Here is a 22,500-nt window from a genome sequence, read left to right as displayed (position 1 = left end):
GCAAGAGGCTGAAGAGGCCACGGGATGGAGCTTGATAAAGTTGTATGATGGGAGGCTCGCAGAATAAATCAACTCAGCCGATATTTTCAGGTTTGTCCCAACATACAAAAAGTCGAAAGTTAACCACTGAAAGGGACCCAGACGACAACGAAAGCACTGTAAATTCCACATGCACACCGACGCCGATTAAACGTTTGTGTCTGGTAGTGCTTCGCCTGTCGATGGGTCTGGTCGAATCTTCGCATTTATTGGTTCAAAAGTGTCCCATGACTTACACGTCATTTGGAATTTGATCCGGAATTCTAGGTTAGTTAAAACATTACTTTTCGTTTCATGTCATCTCTATGAACGTCATAAATAAAAGAAATAATTAACTGAAGTATAGGAAATGAATCCATTTGTGTATTGTGCCTATAAATTGGTAGTGGTCTGTGATGTCACTTTGGGTCTGACAGATTCTCAAAAGCACTTTACCTGTTTTGATTCCCCAAACCAAGCCTGTTCTTGCAAGGCTTTAGATACCCGGGGAGGGGTGGGGGGACTTACTCATCAAAGTCTTTGTAGAAGAACTAAGTCCAAACGGCCAAACCCTTAATATCCTTTGATGACTATACCAAAAATATACCTGGTCATATAGCTGCTTTAGATATGCCTACAGTTCTTAGGGAAAAGCCCAGGGAGACGAGTCTGGCCTGCAGTGAAAACACTGCATACATCCCTTTTACTTCCGGACCAGTAAAGTTAGATATCCCAAGTCGTGAGGTGATGACAGTAATGTGATTTTCATACTGAGTTCTCTAATGATGAATAACGATTACAAAAACATCATTTGTGGTTGCCACGATTGGTTAATTTTCACGGCTCCTGCTGTTGCAACAAAGAAGAAACAGTCTTCCTCACTAATAAAGGATTAAATTACCTGAAGAAGGCTGGCATGGCCAAGCCGAAATATTGTGTTATAAAAAACAATACACGTTGTTTTAAATCAGCTTTGCAGTAGTCTTTAGACTTCTCGTTCTTGAGTCTTCCTCACCCCCTCCCTCTTTTTTACGGATTATCCCCAGTACTGTGATGTTAGTATAGGTAATCACATGATTTTTCTCGTGCAATTTGGGATAAATCAGCACTCGTAAATTTTTCAAAAACTAACCAAATTGCACGAGCCCGGGCACTGGCAAAGTTTTGGGGCAGCTGTAGGACAATTTTAACGTTACGTCTCGTTTGGACAAGAATAAACAATTTCAACTGAAAGTTTCGTTTGGAAGTGGACTAGTATCACCCCCAACCCCCCCCCCCCCCCCGCCTCCCCCTTTAACAAAACCACGCTGGATCCACCCTTGCTTCGGTTTTCCCTTCTCCTCAATAACCTACATGTTCAAAGTCCAATTCGATGTGCAAGGTGTTTCCAATTAGTTGGGGACATCTAAGAGGTCCACAGGTTTACGAGTTCTTGGAACTATCAGGTGTCACCCTCTTTAACCCTTTAAGTACCAAAAGCGACAAACCTAAATTTTCTCCTTAACAATATCAATACACAATCAAGAGAATGTTGTGAGAATTAATAAAATAATCACCTGAGGAAAATGCTTTGATCTTTTATCAAATTCTCTCAACTTATTCTTTATAGAAATGTATAGAGACCGGATTGGAGAATTTGTATGTGAATATTGGGGCTTAAAGGGCTGAATAAAGTTTGTTTTGGTTTTGGTTTATGTGAGAAATTTCCATACTCATCATTTTTGGTTTATTTTGTTATTCCAGGTGCCTTAATTAAAATATGATGGGAGAGCAAAACAAAATGATAATAAAAAATAAATACGGGGCTGAGAGGGACACCACAACAGCTGATGCCTCGTAAACCTCGTAAGTTTTTGTATTTTTAACATTATAGTCAATAGTTCCTTAGAGTATTTTAGTCTAGTTTTAAACACGATTCCTAGGAAGACCATGTAAAATGATACGATTTCGTGTATAAAAAAAGATTGATGATGATGATGAATTACAGCGGGGGGGGGGGGGGGGGGGGTTAATCAGCCTGTGTATGTGCATGATAGAAGGATCTTGGATTTCGACTGGGATACACCTTACTAACTTCATTGTTACTTCCTATGTTAGCTGGCGCCAAATACAAAAGGGGTGATGGTCAGTTTATAGTTGGCGAGATCAGCTTTCTGAGCGATTCTGACAGCAGGTAAGGTAGTTGTTTTCAAACAACTCAGGGTAGGAGATCTTGTAACTAAGTAAGAAAAAGGAGTTTTTCACCTCAACATTTGTTACAAACAATTGGGGATCAAAGGAAGGGGTAAGGAGAGGATGGGTTGTGTGGTCCTCTCTTATTATTGTTACCGCGGCAGGATTATCTCAGTCGGTAGAGCGCTTGATTGCAGAGCGGGAGGTCGCGCGTTCGATTCCCGGGACCGGACCAATACTCAGGGTCTTAAAATGACTAAGAAATGAAGGTACTGCCTTTGTCCTGCAAACGGGTAGCCCTTCGCGTGGCTCGGATGACCACGTAAAATGGCGGTCCCGTCTCCAGTAGGAGACGTAAAAATAGTATCCCCAATTAGTACTTTCGTGCTAAAATATATTCACACTCAAATAAAGTGTATTTTTTTTAACCAAGGCCCCGAGATACTTCCTTTTTGGGCAGGAAGCAACAGGCCCCTGGATCCATCCGTTTTAAACACATAGTTTATATCTTAGCCGAAAGAGAAGTACCCGTACGGTAAAAAAAGGAGGGGGGTGCATGGGCCTCCAACCCCTCCCACCCCCTGTCGGTCTAGATCCCCCTTTGCCTCTTCTGTCCCATAAGCGTTTTGCTGAAGGATGGATAGTTTGATTTACTAAGGAACGAGGCCAGGCCGACATGTTACTGGTCTAACGGAACTTTAATAACATCATTTTTAAAAACCAAGGCTACGTACAATAATAAACAGGAAACCTGAAAATGTATCAGCCACTGAATGTACAAAAAATTCTAAAATGACGCTTACTGTTAATCAGTGAAAGCATCAATCACATTAAGCTAATAACACTTCAACAGAAAAATTTCTTAATGTATATATCATATGTAGCAGTCTATGCGTACCTTACGAGCAGTGGTGTAACCACTGCTCACAGGGTACCTTAATTTTTATCAGTTTTGCTATTGTAAGTTGCTCAAAACTTGGTTAACCCTTATGGTAGTGGATAGTTCAATTATTTTCCCTAATACATATATGTCTGCCAATTTGTGACAGTGTCGCCATTATGGAATACTTTACAGAGTTAATAGTAAAGCTTCATTTACATATGAACTGTTTTAGTTTGTTTAAATACACATTGTTAATATGACGTTGCTATGTTTAAGCAATACTATATAAAGTCACCGTGTCCAAAAAAACAATTTTCCGTACTTGTTAGTTATATTTCGCAGAATGTTAATCAATCCTTAATTGTACAATGTAAAGCTATAATAAATCACATGTAGCTATACTGTATGTACAACTATCTCGAATGAATAAATACAGTGTCCATCAATTTAAGCCAGTCTCCACAATCGCATTGCTGAAGAGTTTTAGTTACGCGTTTTCCATATGAACCTTTTAACTTTTGAAATCACAACCTGTTCAAGTACACTATAAAGACATAGTAGTGTCCAAAAACAATTTCGCTTCACCTAAAACTGAAAGTATTATGAAAGTAATACAACAGAAAATCGAAGGGCTGCGAGATTGCTTTGAAGTTACCTGATCGCTGTGAAGCTTTGCAGAAAAAGAAAAAAAAACTACTTCTTTTTAAGGCTCCAAAAACGCCACTGAATCCAGACTAAAATCAGCGCTATTCAGGGAAAAACCAACACATGTTTAAATAGATTAGATAATCGTACTTAACAGAATATTGTCATTAGTTTTAAGATACTTTTAGCTTCCTGGGTTATTTTATTACTAAAGAGGTTTGGGTAGTATAGCGGGATGCAAAATCATCGAGAGATGCCAGATGACTGATGGAGGAGTTAAACACTTCACTGCAGCACTCACATACACTAAGCTGAAACCTCCATAGTACTAATGAAGACACTAATGAAGGTGTTAAACATTTAACTACTGTATCCCGCTAAAATACTCAAACATTAAAACGTTTTTAGTCCGCAAAAACCCTGATTGTGTTGGTTGCCAGGTAACAACTTCGCAATCTCAATACATCCTAGCGACTGAAGGTTGTTGAAGCTTAAATCAAAATCCAAAATTCCTTCAACAGAGAAACATTTATATTGCAGAAATGCCTTCTTAAATTGATACATAACAGTTTATGTTCATTGAGTTTAGGAGATTTTTACCTTTATCAGTTATGTTGTTACCCGCGAGGTTTAAGCTGTTAAGTGTGCAGTTAGTGTGTGTGAGTGCTGTAGCCAAATGTTTAACTCCTTCATCAGTTATGTTGTTACCCGCGAGGTTTAAGCTGTTTAGTGTGCAGTTAGTGTGTGTGAGTGCTGTAGCTAACTGTTTAACTCCTTCATCAGTTATGTTGTTAGCCATGAGGTTTAAGCTGTTTAGTTTGCAGTTAGCGTGTGTGAGTGCTGTAGCTAAATGTTTTACTCCTTCATCAGTTATGTTGTTATTCCAGAGGTTTAATCTTTTTAGTTCGCAAAAACCCTGATTGTGTTGGTTGCCAGGTAACAACTTCGCAATCTCAATACATCCTAGCGACTGAAGGTTGTACCAGCTTAAATCAAAATACAAAATTCCTTCAACAGATTTAAGTGCATGCACTAATGCTAAACAGTCGAGAGGTGACAGGTTACACTGACTAAAATGAAGCGCATTACAACCAATTTTCGCCAGTTTCTTTTGAACTTCTCGATCAGAGGCATTGTTCTCATACATGCAATTGAATAGCGTCACCACTAATAACCTGTCTTCCTTGTCAGCTGGCCAACGGGTCAGTGTTTCATATCGTTCCTCTGAATCTTCATTCATCTTGATTTCAACTTTTCTAGTAGAAGTTTCTGAGGGAAGAAGGTTGCTGAAAATATCTGATGATTTTCCTTCTTTTTCAGCCAGCAGTCCAGCCACAAACTGCATCACAACCTTCCACGCGCCATCCTGGATGTGAGCGGCAACAAAATCCCGCAGTTTTTCGGAACTGTTCGTGTCTACCAAATACTTCGCCGCCAAGAACTCCTGTAAGGTCAGGTGTAAAAAGCAATATTGCGCTCTTCCCTCTGCTAAAGGACGGTCTCTAAAATCAGGTAAACGGTGAAACAAGCCATTACTCTTGAGGCGTTTAACCTCATGTGATTCAAAAATTAGTCTTCCGCTTTTAATTCCGTCAAAAGCAATTTTTCCCAGTCGTGTGAACACATTTCGCACAGAGGAAGGCAGTTCCTTAAACGGCTTAAGAAAATACTGTTGACCTTCAGTTTTATTGTGGCGATATTGATCATCATCGTAGCTAAAGTAAAACATCCTTACGGCAATTGAATATATTTCTGTCATTCTCGTCGGGAGGCTGGTAAAGCCCGTGTTACCAAGCAGCTCTAACAAGCAACTACAAATGATAAAGCAATTAACAGGAACGTAGCAGAAGGCTACAAGGTTTAAGTTACTGGTGATGTGTTGCTTTATGGTTTCCGCTTTGTCCGCCTCCTTTGTAAACTTCTGTACATAATTATTTACTTGCTCAGTTGAGAATCCCAGAATTTCAACTGTTTTGTCGAAGTGAAGACTTTTCATACATGACACGGCATTGGGTCTTGTAGTCGTTAGGATTTTCGCACCGGTAAGAATTTTTCCCTCGACTATTTTCTTCATAAGGAAATAAACAGGCATCCTTTCCTCTTGACTGTTTATGTACCCAGAGTCATCTTTATTTATTTTAGTCCTACCAGAATATTCGTCAAATCCATCAAAAATCACCAGTACTCGCTTTGGGTTGTCACGGATGTAGTTCCAGAGCTCTTCGGAAAGAGCGGTTGAATACTCTGAGTGATCCAGAAACTCGCGAAGATTTAGTTCTTGGTTTCTAGAGTTAAACATTCTCAGCTTAATGAGAAAGGAAACTTTCAAATCCACGTGCCATTTTTGCCTTTCGTTGAAAAGGTTATCGGACGCCCAGTTGCGAAGAATCTTTGTGCTAAACATGGTTTTTCCAATTCCAGGACGACCGACAACAAGAATCTTCTGCTTCTGCCCTTTAGCATCAAAAATATCTCCTGGCCGTGTTGGTCGTAAACTTTCATTGGCTTTGAGGTACTCGTTTAGCTGTTTCACTCTGTCTCCTGAAAAGTCATACTTAGCTCTCCCTTCATAAACAATCAAATTGGTGAAGATTTCGTCAAGTTTTAGATCTCTTCTAGGTCCTTCGCCTGGATTATGAAAAGGTGATTTGAGGTCTCTGTAAGGTTTTTCAGTGACATCAAGGACACGTTTCTTCATACGTTCGATGTAAGGAGCGACTAAGGTTTCATCATAGTGGGTTTGTTGCGGTCCTGAAGAAAAAACACTCATTAGTTTGATAACAAAATTGATATATTATTGATTCACTGATGACGAATAAAACGATAATAATAACAATATTTTCACTACTGTCTAAAATATGCATTTCAAATGTCAAAATATCATTACCGTAAATCCTCCTTCTTTGAGATGGGGGGGGGGGGGGGGGGGGGCTCAATTAATTTAGCAAAGACGATGGTATCAGCTCTCCATAGAGAAATACAAAACTAAGTGAAAAAGCTCAAGTACAAGAAGGTTTAAGGTCATGTACGGAGGATCAGAATCAAATCCAAACGTCCAGTTGGTATCCTGGATTACTCCACACGAAGTTTCACAGTCGTGATTGATTAATTATTAGTAAAGAATAATTAGGGGAGGGGAGGGGGGATTATAAGAGGGAGGGGGGCTTAATAGAGGATTTACGGTGTAATGCGGACTATCATGATAGTGTCTAATTATTGCAAAGTAACTCAAATTGTACTGGTCCCTAAATAATAAGATAATTTCTAATGCTTCTTCTTGTTAGTTTACAGAAACATATCGCATTCATTGAATCTCACCTTAAACAATCTGAACAAGTGGTGAGTGTTGGACAGCTGAATTTGGGATGGCATGCACCCCAGAGCATGTACCATGTAGCTTATCTGCCACTGCACTATGGAACGAACCCAACAATGGATTCAATAAATCAGATGCCAAGATGTGGCAGCACTCTATGATAGCATAATTACCTTGACAAGGAGGCCATGAACGGAAAACATCGGGTTCACTCAACATGTGTGCAACAAGAGATGCTGCCATCACACTGGCACAGGAAGACCAACTCTCTGAAGCTAACTGACAACCATCTGCATAGTAAGCTATTCCTTTCACAATTAACCACTCAATTTGACAATCAAATGCTGCTGTACATACTCCTGTAGGGCAACAAAACAAACAGTACATGAGTTTTGGGAAAAGTCCTGTTTCATTTAAGTGTCTTCATCAGCAAAATAAGAAAGTTGACCAGACAGTGGGAGATGTTGGCAGCCATTTTTGTATAAGTTTCATTATGGTGTAATTTAAATTTATGTACAAAGATGAGTGTGGGTGGAGGTGCTTGCAGGGCTTGAGGAGCCAGGAAACTGCAGTCGAGTGCAGCTGCTCAAAACCATGACAACCCTTCAAGTGGCAATAATTCAGGCAATTCAGCAATCTCACAGCTAACCAGTGGAGCTTGTATTAAGTGAACCCCGCCTTATGGCCACCTTAGTAATACAGTCACCTTGTTATTTTTGGCCTGGCAAAATGGCCATACATTTTCTAGTGAAAAAACCTTGTTAACACAGTCACCCGTTGATTTGGCCAATGGCCATATTTCGGAAACTGTTAAGCCGTGATTGACATTTAATTAGCTTTCTGTCACTTTGTTCACAATGTAGAGTCTTATAATGGACATTTGATCTTTGGAATTTGATCTTGTTATGCAATCGATATTAGAACACGTTTTTTACTTCGAGACTAGCTTTTTTCAGAACAACATAGGGACAAGTGTATATCTTTGGGTGTTGTGAAATAAACGGGATTTTCATTGTGATTACTGAGTGTTGGAAGTTATCACACGGAGGCAATTTTCGACACCTGGCACCTCCGACGGGACAAGTGAGCGACTAAATCTCGAACAAGAGAGAAGGATCCAAATCTTCAGGCTTAGGAAAACGCATCATGGAAGCCGCAAAACGGGAGTTACAAACGAAACTCACTCAGCTACAGGTGACACGGGACAAGACGGAAACAGTCCTTACAAGTAAAAACAGCAACCGCATCAAACGACACATACAGTCGTTAAAAGCTATTGGAAACTCGACAGATGAGTGTTGCGGAATTCTTTTAACCCCGCTCCGCTGGTTCAAACAAATCAAGAGGACTGTATCTTTCGATGTAACAACACGATTTAATGCAATCCAACAATCTACTGCGAAGTACAACTCTCACATACTCAACGTTCGTAAGACTACGATCAACGATCAACTATCAACTATCAACTGAAACATTCTAAGTATACAGTGGTTTTTCTACTATCCTTGCGTAAGGCAGTATTTTTACATTAATCACATGTACAGTAAAAGTTCCCATTGTAATGTATCTAAATTAAGTGTCTATTACAAAATCGCACGTTCTTTCACCTTATTTAGCCTAAGAAAATACATGCAGTTACATCATTTTATATCGTAAATATACTCGGACTTTGTCTACATTATTGTGAAATCTAATGTCACGAAATCTAACTTCTTTGCGCTACAAATGTCAATTTCTAATTAATATTTAATCACAAAATAATCAAGTTAAGCGTCACCTATTTCTTTCCCGACACACTCCCCCCCTTGACTCGCCTACGAGTCAAGCATTAGTCTCGATTTCCATGTAGAGTCTAAGGCCGCATTTCTAGGAGGGACTCTTCTTGTCGGAATTTCCGTATTCCGGTTGCGTTCGGTAAGTGCTCGTATTCCCTCCCCTTCGCTCCGAAACTCCAACGGATAAAGTTTCTGAACTGGTCTGGAAAGTCGAATCGGTTTTCCCTTCGTAACGACTCTGACAGTAGCCCCTCTAACTACGTTATCTCTGCCTGTCACTAATCTCTCTACAACTCCCATCTTCCATTCACCCCTTTTCCTTTCTTCCTCGTACACTACAACTACATCTCCTACTTCCACCTCTCTCTCTCTTTTTCCTGACTTACACTTATGGAATTCGCGCAGGTTTGCAAGATACTCTTTTCGCCACCTATTCCAAAAATGACTCAACCTAGTGCTGAGATACTTTAATCTTGCAGAGCAATTATCGATATTAATGGCATCGTCTGGTTCAGCAACCTCGTCTGGAAGCGTTTTGATGCGTCTCCCATAAATCAGGTGTGATGGTGTTAAAACCTCTTCTCCCACTTCATTGTATTCGTACGTCAATGGTCTTGAGTTGAGTGTACATTCTATTGCAGCTAGCAGAGTTGCCAATTCATCGAATGTCAATCTCGCGTTTCCTAGAGTTTTCCTCAGGCATCCCTTCACACTGGCAACCATTCTTTCGAAAAATCCTCCCCACCAGGGTGCCCTTTCTAAATTAAATTTCCACTCAATTCGGTCTCGTTCTAAATCTGCCTTTACTTCTGGATGGTCAAATAATTTCTTAAGCGCCTTCTCTGTTGCCTGAAATGTTTTCGCATTGTCTGAAACGATCAACACAGGCATTCCTCTTTTAGCGATGAACCTTCGCAAACAACGCCTAAACGTTTCTGTAGACAAATCTTCTACCAACTCTAAATGCACTGCTCTTGTCACGCAACATGAAAATAACGCAATGTAAGCCTTGCCCAAAATCTACCCCTACCCTCGAAAATGGTGGAGCTTCCTTGACTCTAAAATCAGGAAGCGCAGCAGTCGGTGGGGTACTAAAGGGTTTCCCAGAAAACTTTCTACAAGTAACACACTCACTCAAAATTCGCTTTACCACTTGCCTACCCCTTGGGACCCAGTATCTTGACCTTAACTCAGCTAATGTAGCTCTAACTCCACTATGATGAACTCTCTGATGGCACTCTTCTATGACCAACCTTGTGAATCTATGCTGTCTGGGCAAAATGACTGGTCTCCTGGCTTCACTTTCTAAATCTGAATTAACTAGTCTACCTTCGCATCTCAAAATAGCTCTGTCTTCCTTAATACCAAGCTCGCTAACTAGCTGCTTAAAATTATTCTGTTGTTTTAATTCGCTTTGGACTGACTTCAGCCACTCAATCTCGGCGCATTTCAGTTCGTCCGCTTCTAATCTTCCGGTTCGCTTCTCGTTTTGCTTTGCCTTTGCTCTTGAGTTGTCAATGAATCTCTTTATCCAGGCTGTCACTCTGACTAGTCTCTGCAGCGTGCTGTAGTCATTCACGTCAATCACACCGGTAATACCACTCACAATTTCCGCCTTTGTCATCATTACAGCCGCGCTTTTCTTTTCTTCGATCAGGCTCTCTGGGGTTCTTAAGCTTTCTGTCAACACCGGCCAATCCTCCGGTCGTTCTGTTAGCCATGATAAACCGCGCCACCAAAGCTGGTTTTCTTTTAGCTACGAGGCTAACACTCCCCTGGAACCAAGGTCAGCTGGGTTTTCTTCTGTCGAGCAGTACGCCCAATCTTCTTTGTCAGTCAATTTCAAAATCTCATTCACTCTATGGCGCACGAACTGCATCCATTCGCCCTTGTTTTGTATCCAGCTGAGAGCTGTCTTGCTGTCCAGCCAGAACCTCACGCCATCCAACTTGACTTGTGACTATAACGCGTTCTTCACTGTGTGCATGAGCTGCGCAAGTATTCCCGCCGACATTAATTCTAAGCGCGGAATCGAAAGTTCTTTTAGAGGGGCGACTCTAGTTTTGCTAGCTACTAATCTTACATGAGCTTTACCATCCTTCGTGCGGTACACGAAGTAAACCATGGCACAATAGGCTTTCTTGCTGGCATCCCCGAACCCATGTAAATAACACTCTGTTACATCCCCTCCCCCGGTCTCATAAAGGCATCTGTTTATACAAATCTCTTTAGTTTCTGCCAAATCTTGGACCCACTTGTCCCATTTTCGTTTAATTTCTCCCGTCAAAACCTCATCCCAATCGAATTTGCTGTTACAAATTTCTTGAAAAAGCACCTTCATACCGACGGTGACAGGGCTAACCATCCCCAAGGGATCAAATAAACTTGCCAGTAGACTTAATACATTTCTTTTAGTTGCTTCCAATCCCTTAGCCTTGTCGGCTATATGCTGAAAGTTGAAATGAAGGGTATCGTTTTCACAATCCCAAGCTAAACCCAACACTTTTTCTCCCTTCGTTCCACCCTGGGGTTCTAGTTTCGACTTCGCATAAGTCTCTTCGTCCTCGAGTCTACCCACTTCCCGGGTTGTTTTGTTGCTCTCGCACGTACTGATCATTTCCCTTAGTCCCGGGTCATTGGTCTTCCACTTTCTCAGGGTAAATCTCCCCTTGGACATTCGCTCCTTTGCGTTCTTGTAAAGGGTGAAGGTTTCATCAACCGTTCGTTCCCCAGTCACTAAATCATCTACATAGAATCCCTCTATCATTCTTTTGACAAATTCAGGGTCTACTTCTGCATAGGTAGCCAGATGGTGTCTTATCGTCCCATTCAACAAAAAGGGTGAGGCATTTAACCCAAAAACGACGCGACAAAACCTGTACACTACAACACTCAAATTACTGTCACGCACGTCTTCGACCCACAAAAACCTCAAACTATCGCGATCTTCTGGATCCACAGCTACATTCAAAAATGCCTTTTCAATGTCCCCCACTAGCGCAATTTTGTTCTCCCTAAACCTTACAAGAATATCGAATAATAAGGGATTCAGTGATGGCCCCGTATGTAAACAGTAATTTAGGGAGGTCCCATTCTTGGTTTCTTTCGACGAAGCGTCGTAGACAATCCTTAGCTTCGTGGTCTCTGCATCCCTACGAATAACTGCATGGTGGGGTAAATAATGGACGTTTCCACCCGGCTCTTCCAATTCGGACAATTTCTCGATCACCCCTGCGCTTAGCTGTTCCTTTATAATCGAATCGTATTCGTTCAAAACTTCTGGTTCTCTCTTTAGTCTCTTCAACTGACCTTTCATGCGCGACACGCTGTTTGCAAAATTACTCGGAAGGGGGTCATGCCCTAGTTTCCACGGCAACTTGACTGAGTACCTCCCCTCCAAAAATTCTATTTCGTTCTCGAACGATTCGTGCACTTCGTCGCTACTTTTTATGCCTAAACTTTCTAGATCCCACAATCTGCTAACTTCACGGTCTAAACTAGCTTTGTCTAGACCTGCACTGTCTTGCGATATGAAGTTTACTGACACTTCCTGAACACTCGCTTCGCTAAACTCAAATCGCCTTTTTAGGGGACCCGATAACACCCATCCCAGTTCAGTTTCTATCGCGACGGGCTCCTCCGACTCCCCCCGTACCGTTCGACCCCGTTGAAATTCCCACAAGTAGTCCGCTCCTATTAGCAGGTCGATTTCGAGCTCTTCTTTAGATTGACAGACGTCAGAAAACCAAAGGTCACGCAAGTGCGGGAAATCGTTTTTGACAACCTCCACATGCTCGTTGCTTATGTGTGAGATTTCCGGCACAACATAAGCTTCGAGCGCCTGCACACGACCGCCACGAAGAGGCTTTATGTCAAAACGTACGACTTCTCGCAACCCTGATTCTTTGCCTTTCTGGCCAAAAGTACTAATCGTGATCCATTCCTTTCTTTCTACGGGTAACTCGTATTTGAGCGCCGCTTTAGCGGTCACAAAAGATCGATGACTTCCAGAGTCAAACAAAACTCTAACTCTCCCTTGCGTACCCCCCTTAATCAATGCTTGGGCTGTCTGGAGCGCTATCCTACATTCAGTACCCACAAGTTGAGCGCTGACGTTATTTCCGGGCCGATCGCTATTACCTCCCGTTGGTCTATCTTGATTCCCCCCCGAGGCCTGTTGCGGTTTGGCCACGCACAAACAAGAATTATGTTGTCCCTTACATAATTTACATTCTATTGTTACGCTACAGTCTCGGCTGCGATGGCCCTTTTCAATACAATTAAAGCATCTACCGAATTTAAGTAAAAGTCTCTTACGTTCCTTGATGTCTTGCACCTTTTTGCAATCTTCTGGGGGGTGGCTTCCAAGGCAGAATGCACATCTCTTGTCCCCTCCTTTGTTAGTGAATAATGCACTCGCTGTCTGGGGTCCCTTTCTGCGGTCATTCGATCCACCTCGTTGCGCAGTTAAATTATGATCTTCCCGCAATTCAACCTCCGTCAACAGAGAATCCAGCAAGTCTTTGAGTGTCCACTCCAGGTACTGCTTTCCTCGGGTGATTATTAAGCGTACGGAATCTGGAATCCTTTCCAGCAGCATGGGGACGACTATCTCGGAGTAAGTACGCTCGTCGACGTTCAACGCTTGAAGGGCTCTGTATTTTGTCTCCACGAAGTCATAAAGGCCGCGCAATCTCGCCGTGTCGCTTTCATTGAACACAGGTCTTGTGTTCAACAGTTCATTTACCAAAGTTCTTTGGATTGCGGTCTTTTTTCCAAAACGTTTTTTCAACGATTCAACCGCTGCCTCGTAATTAGCAGACGTTAAGGCAAATCCCGTAATCGCCGATCTTGCTGGTTCTAGCAGTAAGCCTCTGAGATACGAGAATCTATCCACGTTTGAAAGGCTGTCGTTTGCATGTATCGCACTTTCAAAGGAATCCCAGAACTCCTGCCACTCTTCTAGCTTTCCGCTGAACTTTCGTACCTCCAGTTTTGGAAGTTTCACCCGGACGGTCTTGGAGTTCGCTGGGCTCGAGGTCGCTCCGTTCTCGACGACGTTCTGGTAAGGACTAGAAGAAGGCCCACTCATGTGTTGACTCTCGCTCAATCCAGGCTGCAGCACAGCTAGCTTTTCGTCGATAGCTGCAAGTCTTTGAAGTACGTCAGCCTTCAATCGTGCAGCTCTGTCTATCTCGGCCGTGATGTCTTCCTCGGTGGATTTTTCATCGGCTATGAGTTCTACATAAATTTCCTCGTCAAGAGGCAAGATCTTGTCAAGCTGTTCTTTAAGGACTGTGTGCCACTTAACAAGTTCGACTTTCTTCTCAGCTTCATAGCTGTATAAGCAATTGTCAACGTCAGGAAGGACTCCCGTTAGAAATCCTCGATGGCCTGCTCTAACTTTCTTCTTGGACATTCTTTAATCCGGCTCGAAGGACCAGATGTTGCGGTATTCTTTTAACCCCGCTCCGCTGGTTCAAACAAATCAAGAGGACTGTATCTTTCGATGTAACAACACGATTTAATGCAATCCAACAATCTACTGCGAAGTACAACTCTCACATACTCAACGTTCGTAAGACTACGATCAACGTAACTAAACGATCAACGATCAACAGTCAACTATCAACTGAAACATTCTAAGTATACAGTGGTTTTTCTACTATCCTTGCGTAAGGCAGTATTTTTACATTAATCACATGTACAGTAAAAGTTTCCATTGTAATGTATCTAAATTAAGTGTCTATTACAAAATCGCACGTTCTTTCACCTTATTTAGCCTAAGAAAATACATGCAGTTACATCATTTTATATCGTAAATATACTCGGACTTTGTCTACATTATTGTGAAATCTAATGTCACGAAATCTAACTTCTTTGCGCTACAAATGTCAATTTCTAATTAATATTTAATCACAAAATAATCAAGTTAAGCGTCACCTATTTCTTTCCCGACACCGAGGCGAAAACTAGAAGAAATGAAAATTATAGACGGCGAAGACGCGATCGCAATTACCTCATGGAGTGAAGAGATAGAGAACAAAATCGCAATGGTCGATGAGGATGTCGATAAACTGGTTGCATTCCTCACCGAGGGTGAACAAAGGGAGACAGAAAAAAACAGACAAGAGCAACTCGAATTCGAGAGAGAGCTGATAGAGAGAAAATTTAGGTACCACAAAGAGCTTGAAGAGAAAGATCAACAAGATTCCATTGTCACAGGGAATAAAGACGCCAAACAAACACAAGGTACTAGTAACGCTGCTAAACTTTCCAAGCTCACTATTACAAAGTTCGATGGAACATACCTCGATTGGAATCGTTTTTGGGGCCAATTCACTGAGGCTATTGACAAAACTGGGATGGTCGCAATAACGAAGTTTTCTTATCTCAAAGAATTTGTGGATCTCAAGGTGCGAAAAACAATCGATGGGCTCCCATTTACCTCGGAAGGGTACAATCGAGCAAAAAGTATCTTAATGGATCGTTATGGCAAGGAAAGTGAAATTGTGAAAGCGTATGTGCAAAATATTCTTGATCTGCCCCGGATTAAAGGAACAAATCCACAAAAAATTCATCAGTTTTACGAACAACTGCGGTACAATGTACAGTCACTGGAAACAATGGGAAAGCTGGGAGATGTCAGAGGAAATGTGGCGTTGACGATAGACAAGTTAGGTAGCTGGGATTCGGGGAGATTTGGTCCGCAACGACGACGATTGGCAAAACTGGGATTTTATCAAACTTTGTGACGCATTGGGCTCCTGGATACGTCGAAATCCAGTGGAATCAAGTGAAGATCATCGAGATGAAACGCCACAATCGAGACGTGATCAAATAGCTCGGAGAAGTTATGCAACGCAACAAACACGTGCGTGCGTGTACTCTGAGGACCCCACGCACAGAGGTCTTGAGTGTCATCGCGTGACATCTTTTAATGAAAGGAAAAACATTTTGGCGACAAAGAAGCTCTGTTTCAACTGCACCGGACCAAAACACCGAGCAATCGAGTGTAACAGCAAAATTTCTCGCCGTCATTGTGCCAAAAAACATCACACATAAATCTGTGATCGTCAACAAGCACGTAAGCCGGGGATGACCGCTTCGCAAGTGGGAAATTCAGCCGTCATTCACCCTGTAGTAATCGTCAAGGTAGCAGGATACAAATTTCGGGCCCTTCTCGACAGCGGTGCAAGCCATTCATACGCATCATCTACTTTTGTGAATCTAACAAAAGCTGAACCCAAAGCTTCCGGAGTTCGTCAAATTGCAATGCTTGTGGGCGTGGCTACGAGAGTCATGCAAGAGTACAAAGTGTCGATGCAGTCCGTGACAGATGAGTTTTCATTAGACGTGAATGTGACCAAAGTTGACAAACGGGAATTGCTCTCATTCAGGAAAACCCCAAGTATAAGGAAGTCCTGGCCAAGTATCCCCATCTGAGAGGGGTGTACATCGACGATGATGACGACAAATGAGTGCTGCATGTCCATCTCATCCTGGGAGCAAACGACTTTGCGAGAATACGTACGGGGGAGCGATTACGAGTTGGTCGCCGTGGAGATCCTGTAGCTGAGTTTACACGCTTTGGGTGGACGCTGGTGTCACCAGCTGCTGAGACCGATTTATCTCCAGTGTACCTTGCTGTGAACTCTACTGCCGACTACGAGCGTCTGTGTGCTTTGGACGTACTTAATCTTTCAGACAGTCCTAAAGGCGATCAAGAAAACGTATACAGTGAGTTTAAGGAGCAGTTGACGCGCTCTTCAGATGGCCGATATGAAACCGCACTACCTTGGAAAGGTGACCATCCTCCACTTCCTAACAATAAAAACGGCAGCCTTCTCCGATTGAATTCCTTGTTACGCAAACTTCGACGAACAGACATGCTAGCCCAGTATGATGCTGTTATCCAAGAGTAACTAGAAGAGGGTGTGGTCGAAAGAGCACCTTCTGAAGCGATGGGAAAAGAATTCTACTTGCCTCACCGAGCAGTAGTTCGAGAAAACGCTGAGACGACAAAACTTCGAGTGGTGTACGACGCCTCCGCTCACGCCCATAATAATGCACCATCTCTCAATGATTGTCTTCACGCTGGCCCACCGTTACAAAACCAGCTATGGAGCGTGTTAACTCGTAACCGATTCCACAGTGTGGCTGTCACAGGGGACATACGGAACGCGTTTCTTCAGATAAAGATCCGCCAAGCTGAGCGAGACTCATTACGGTTTCATTGGATTAAAGACGTGCATTCGAGCGAAGTGGAAATTCTGCGTTTCACCCGAGTGGTGTTCGGTTTGGCCCCGTCCCCGTTCCTGCTAAACGGAGTCATCCAGCAACACCTTGAACTGTGGAGACCACGCCTCCCAGAAAGCGTCAGTGAAGCATTAAAGAGCCTGTACGTAGATGGTTTTATCTCAGGTGGCCCCACCGTGAAGACGCAAAGAAGTTGAAACGTGAAACGGCTGAAGTTTTTGCTGACGCAAGGTTTGAACTCCACAAATGGCACTCAAATGTACCAGACCTAGAGACGACTTCCGGCGATGACGAACCCACCTTTGCCAAGCAACAACTTGAAAACAAATTGAATCGAGGGAAGAGTAAACTCCTTGGACTCCCATGGCACAAAGTCCAGGACACGTTAAGCGTAGTGTTTGCTGCTGAAACAGCTGAGTTGACGAAGCGCGGAGTTCTTGCAAATTTGGCCAAAGTCTACGACCCACTTGGATTGGTGTCGCCCGTGATGCTGGAGGGAAAATTGATCTACAGAGAAATTTGCAACCAAAAACTCGCTTGGGATGCTTCGTTGGCAGACGTTTACGCAAATCGATGGAAAAACTGGGAACACAAATTGCCAAACAGTGTCACTCTGCCGCGCAGTTTGGCAACCTATCAAGAACCGATCAAAGAAATAACGTTACACGTCTTCGGGGATGCCAGTGGACATGGCGTGAGTGCTGCGATTTATGCTGTTGTTACGCAAGAATCTGGCGTTACACAAGGTCTGGTTGCTGCCAAGTCTCGTCTTGCCAAACAAGGGCTGACCATTCCTCGTCTCGAACTGATATCGGGACACATGGCTGTCAATTTGGTGACAAACGTTCACAAAGCATTGGAAGGTTTTCCACTCGCAACCGACATCCAGTGCTGGTTGGATAGCACAGCTGCATTACACTGGTTGCGTGACCAGGGTGAATATCGTCAGTTCGTCACATATTGCGTGCGAAAGATTCAAAGTCATCCAAACACTCAATGGCGTCACGTACCTTCTACTGAGAATCCTACAGACCTCGGTAGCCGCGGTGGGAGTGTGACAGATGTACAGCTGTGGTGGAGAGGCTCAGAGTGGTTAGCAGACCTAACAAGCTGGCCAGAAGATATCGTGACGCAAGCGAGCCAACAAAGTGATGCAGAAAGGAAAGTTCAACGAGAGATCTTTACGGCGGTAATCAAAATCGGTGATGGCCTTGATCGTGTCCTAGAGAAGTTTGACCTGCACAAAGCTCTCAGAGTTAGCATGGGTCTCACGTTTCATTCGCAACTGCCAGCACCCTTCGGAGAAGATCCAAGGCCCCCTTTCGACACAGGAAATCACCGCATGCAGACTCTTCTGGATTAAACGAGCGCAACAAGAAGGGATCAGCGACGACCACTTTTAAGAAGACAAGTCACAGCTAAACCTACAGAGAAACGCCGATGGGGTGTTGGAATGCCGGGGACGCATTCAAGAAGAATACCCCATTTTCTTGCTGTATTCTGCCCTTTACTCCATCAAAGTAGTTCAGCGCGCCGATGTAACCACTTTGCACGGGGGAGTGGGACTTACAATGGCGAAGGTTCGTGAAGTCCAATGGGTACCTCGCCTTCGCAAACTCACCAAACGAGTTCTTAGGAACTGTTGGGGCTGTAAAAGGTTTCAAGCTGTGGCTGCTCCTCGCCCACCAGCCGGACCCCTGCCAAGGGACAGAACCGAAGGAGACAATCCCTTCAGCATTATTGGAGTAGACTTCACCCGACCTGTAGAGTATCTGCAGCGGAAATCAAAGAAGGAACAGAAGGCGTACATCGTGATATATTCTTGCAGCTTGACCCGTGCAGTATTCTTGGAATTGCTACCAAGCCTGGAAACGGGAGAATTTATCAAAAGCATAAAATGCCTAATAGCGAGAAGAGGGAGGCCGACAAAGATTTACTCAGACAACGGGAGAACGTTCATCGCCGTAGCTAACTGGTTGAAAAAAGTACGCAAAGATGAAAGGCTTAACACCTTTCTCAGTACTCATGAAATAACCTGGCAGTTTAATTTGAGCCGCGCCCCTTGGTGGGGCGGACAGTTCGAACGACTCATCGGGGTAATGAAGGGTGCCTTCTACAAGACACTGGGACAAGGTCAACTATCCTGGGACGCGCTCAGTGAGGTGCTCCTGGACGTTGAGATAGTACTGAACAACCGCCCCCTCAGTTACGCAGAAGATGACGTACAGCTACCCACGCTGACGCCGAACGCCCTGTTGTTCATCAAGTCCAACATTTTGCCAGAACTGCAGTCGTATCATCTGAAAGAAAAGGACCTCAGGAAACGAGCGAAATTCCTTCAAAGGAGTGAAGATGCGATTTGGCGCCGTTGGTCCTCTGAATATCTACGAGCACCACGAGAACGACACCGCCTGAAGTATGGAAATTCAAAGAATCCTCTGTCAGTAGGGGATGTGGTGATATTGAAGTCAGAAGAACGAAACCGAAACCGAAACTACTGGCCACTTGGGATCATAGAGAAGCTAATTGTGGGGCGTGATGGCGTAGTTCGTGCAGAGAGGGTGCGAACTCGGAAGACCGTCCTGGAGAGAGCCATACAACGTTTGTACCCCCTGGAATTGTCGTGCGACAGATCAAATGACGCAACGCCTCTCAACCCTACCGCGCCGTCATTCAGGCCCAGACGGGATGCAGCAGCTGCAGCAGAGTTACGTATCCAAGACATTGCTAATGATGACCAGTGAACATTGAATTTGAGACACTCATATAGACTGAACTTTGAACCGAACATTTCATTTGTTGCGTTACTCGATCAACGTCGTTTAGTTCTTTACTTTTCGTTAAAACTCGGTTTCCTCAAATATTACATACGCCTCGTAAACGAGCCATATGGGGGGAGTGTGTTTCGGAAACTGTTAAGCCGTGATTGACATTTAATTAGCTTTCTGTCACTTTGTTCACAATGTAGAGTCTTATAATGGACATTTGATCTTTGGAATTTGATCTTGTTATGCAATCGATATTAGAACACGTTTTTTACTTCGAGATTAGCTTTTCTCATAACAACATAGGGACAAGTGTATATCTTTGAGTATTGTGAAATAAATGGGATTTTCACTGTGATTACTGAGTGTTGGAAGTTACCACACGGAGGCAATTTTCGACACATTTTAAAATCCCAAACAATAGCAATAAAATATTTCACACCACTAAAACGGCCACTTGTCAGAAATTTTGAAAATTGAAATGCCTGTGACATGTCCATTTCATTGACCTAGTGATTAAGCTGAGCTTGTTTTTCTACTTTTTTTAAACTATAGTCACTTACAATGTACTTTGTGGTGGTCTAATAGCCAGTTTTTTAAAAACTTTTATGTCCTGACGGAGTTTCAAGTTGTTTTTACAACTATGGTACGTGATATCTACATTCCTGTTATTTATTTAAGAGAACAGAGTTGTACAAGAAGTGCGACAGCAATGTATGATGTGCTTGTCATTACAGTCCTCAAGTCATGAAGTTTGACCCTGCCCTTGTAATACTGCCACCCTGTTGATGTGGCCAAATTGCTTTGACCCATTAGTGACAGCATTAACGGGGTTCCACTGTACTTACCAAAGGGAAGGCAGGGGTAAGGAGCAGAACAATTGACGAGTACAAGCAACGTTAATAAGCTACGTGAATGTAATGGTATGACCTCAGCAGAGAAGCTGTGAATTCCCCAGGGTCCCTGAAGAGCCTTCTCATTTGAAAGACCAACTTAAGTGGCCAGCAATGTCTAGAGTTAAACTTAGCCTAACTTTGATTTAGCCACATAATGTTTTAGGCAATATGACAATTATTTCCCTTGCTAAAACGAGAGGATTTCCCAATGAAACTGACAGACATGATTTTAAGTATCAAACTCCCGACCTTTTGATGCTTTAAAGGAAACAAAGTATGACGCATGCTACTGTGTCTCTTTCCACCTCAAGCAAAGCTTGACCTGGCTGTGTGCACCTTCTTATAAAGACTGGCTGCAAAAATCAGTCAACTTACCTTCTCCTTCATTTTCCATTGCTATTGCCTGAGGATTGGTTTTAGCAAGTTGATCACGTCGCTGTCTAGAAATGACTTTTTCTGGTCCACTCAGAAACTCAGCAGCAGTATATACTTCAACTTGTTGAGCATCAGCCAGGTTCTTCAAAGGTGCTTTCCAGCCATCAGCACAATTCTTAATGACACCCAGGAAGCGTTTGCTCACATAACTCCTCATGCCAGTTGACTGCTCTTGACTATTGATCCCCACTTGTGATGCATATGTTGCTAATTTGGCAGAAACAACAACATCTCCTAACTTGCATTTCTCAGGGTGAAGACCACTACATGCACCAACAGATATAACTGCTTTAGGTCTTAGCTTGTTGGCAGCAGTTTTTACAAAGACGAGAGAAGCACCATGACCACTTTTGTCACAAATTAACAATGCAACTTTAACTTCCTCTCGCCTTTCACTTACATCAGAAAAGTACACATAACCAAGATCCTCAAAATAACATCGATAGGGTTCTTTTAGCTCCCCGTAACAAGCTAAAAACTCACAATTCTCCACTGTCAGTAACAAAACATCAACAGGAAGATCAGCATGTTTTCTAGTTTTTGTCTGAACGTTAGGCAAGGATGGGAGAATTTTATTAAGCTCTGGAGGGCCTCTAATGGGCTTCTTTGCATTGATTGCAGTATTGTTTACATCAACAGGAAGATCAGCATGTTTTCTAGTTTTTGTCTGAATGTTAGGCAAGGATGGGAGAATTTTATTAAGCTCTGGAGGGCCTCTAATGGGCTTCTTTGCATTGATTGCAGTATTGTTTACATCAACAGGAAGATCAGCATGTTTTCTAGTTTTTGTCAAAATGTTAGGCAAGGATGCGAGAGTTTTATTAAGCTCTGGAGGGTCCCTGATGCACTTTTTTGGAGTCGTTCCCTTTCTTTCTCTCTTTCGTTTGCTTTTTATCTCTCTTTTTGATGTGGTTCTTTGGTTCTTTGTATTGCTTGAGGCATTCTTTGAACTAGATGGCAGACCAGCGGTAATCTTGTGAGTGTTACCATCACTGCCCTTTGATCTGCTAGTTGCATCCTCAGAAGATTTGAATATCTTGGATTCTGATCAGTGGGGAAAAATAATTAATTAGAAATTCACTTAATAGTATTTTCATAGAATATGTTTTTTCACTTTAATTACGTAAATCCACTGTATATATTTTTTAAAGATGGATAAATAAAGCTTATTATTATTATTATTATTATTATTATTATTATTATTATGTTTGTGCTCCTAAGATTTGCCCTTACACACACTTAATGAACTTAACACCATCTAATTCTTTCTCTTGTGGAAACCTTTTTAACTATGAAATCAAGGATAAGGACACAAACTAGAAGGTTTTTGACCTTG

The 22,500-nt window shown here is 42.7% G+C and overlaps 3 protein-coding genes and 2 pseudogenes across 3 annotated transcripts in view; 1 reads left to right on the top strand and 4 right to left on the bottom strand.

The window, feature by feature from the left end:
* The window catches only part of LOC140924983 (uncharacterized), a 12,783-nt gene extending 12,577 nt beyond the window's left edge, over positions 1–206 (bottom strand). Inside the window, exon 1 of the mRNA XM_073374948.1 lies at positions 1–206. This exon is cut by the window's left edge and continues 56 nt beyond it. The gene's annotated coding sequence lies outside the window, so the exon portion shown is untranslated.
* A 2,536-nt stretch (positions 207–2,742) lies between these two features.
* On the bottom strand, positions 2,743–6,452 carry LOC140924596 (protein NLRC5-like). Its single transcript, XM_073374617.1, has one exon. It carries the CDS (start codon positions 6,414–6,416, stop codon positions 4,269–4,271), a length of 2,148 nt encoding a protein of 715 aa, XP_073230718.1. The 5' UTR covers positions 6,417–6,452; the 3' UTR covers positions 2,743–4,268.
* Positions 6,453–8,336: 1,884 nt separating this feature from the next.
* Positions 8,337–10,544, bottom strand: LOC140924508 (uncharacterized; annotated as a pseudogene).
* A 225-nt stretch (positions 10,545–10,769) lies between these two features.
* LOC140924980 (uncharacterized) lies at positions 10,770–14,228 on the bottom strand. Its single transcript, XM_073374947.1, has one exon. It carries the CDS (start codon positions 14,226–14,228, stop codon positions 10,770–10,772), a length of 3,459 nt encoding a protein of 1,152 aa, XP_073231048.1.
* Positions 14,229–16,084: 1,856 nt separating this feature from the next.
* LOC140924223 (uncharacterized) lies at positions 16,085–19,851 on the top strand (annotated as a pseudogene).
* Positions 19,852–22,500: the final 2,649 nt, after the last annotated feature.

Source organism: Porites lutea, chromosome 14 (assembly GCF_958299795.1).
Source record: "Porites lutea chromosome 14, jaPorLute2.1, whole genome shotgun sequence".
Taxonomy (NCBI): Eukaryota; Metazoa; Cnidaria; class Anthozoa; order Scleractinia; family Poritidae; genus Porites; species Porites lutea.
The sequence above is the reverse complement of the archived record's forward strand: the minus strand, read 5'-3'. Positions and strand labels throughout refer to the sequence as shown.

Excerpts from the sequence above, each read along its gene's own strand:
- LOC140924596 (XM_073374617.1), bottom strand. The coding sequence starts at position 6,416 with ATGAAGAAACGTGTCCTTGATGTCACTGAAAAACCTTACAGAGACCTC.
- LOC140924980 (XM_073374947.1), bottom strand. The coding sequence starts at position 14,228 with ATGTCCAAGAAGAAAGTTAGAGCAGGCCATCGAGGATTTCTAACGGGA.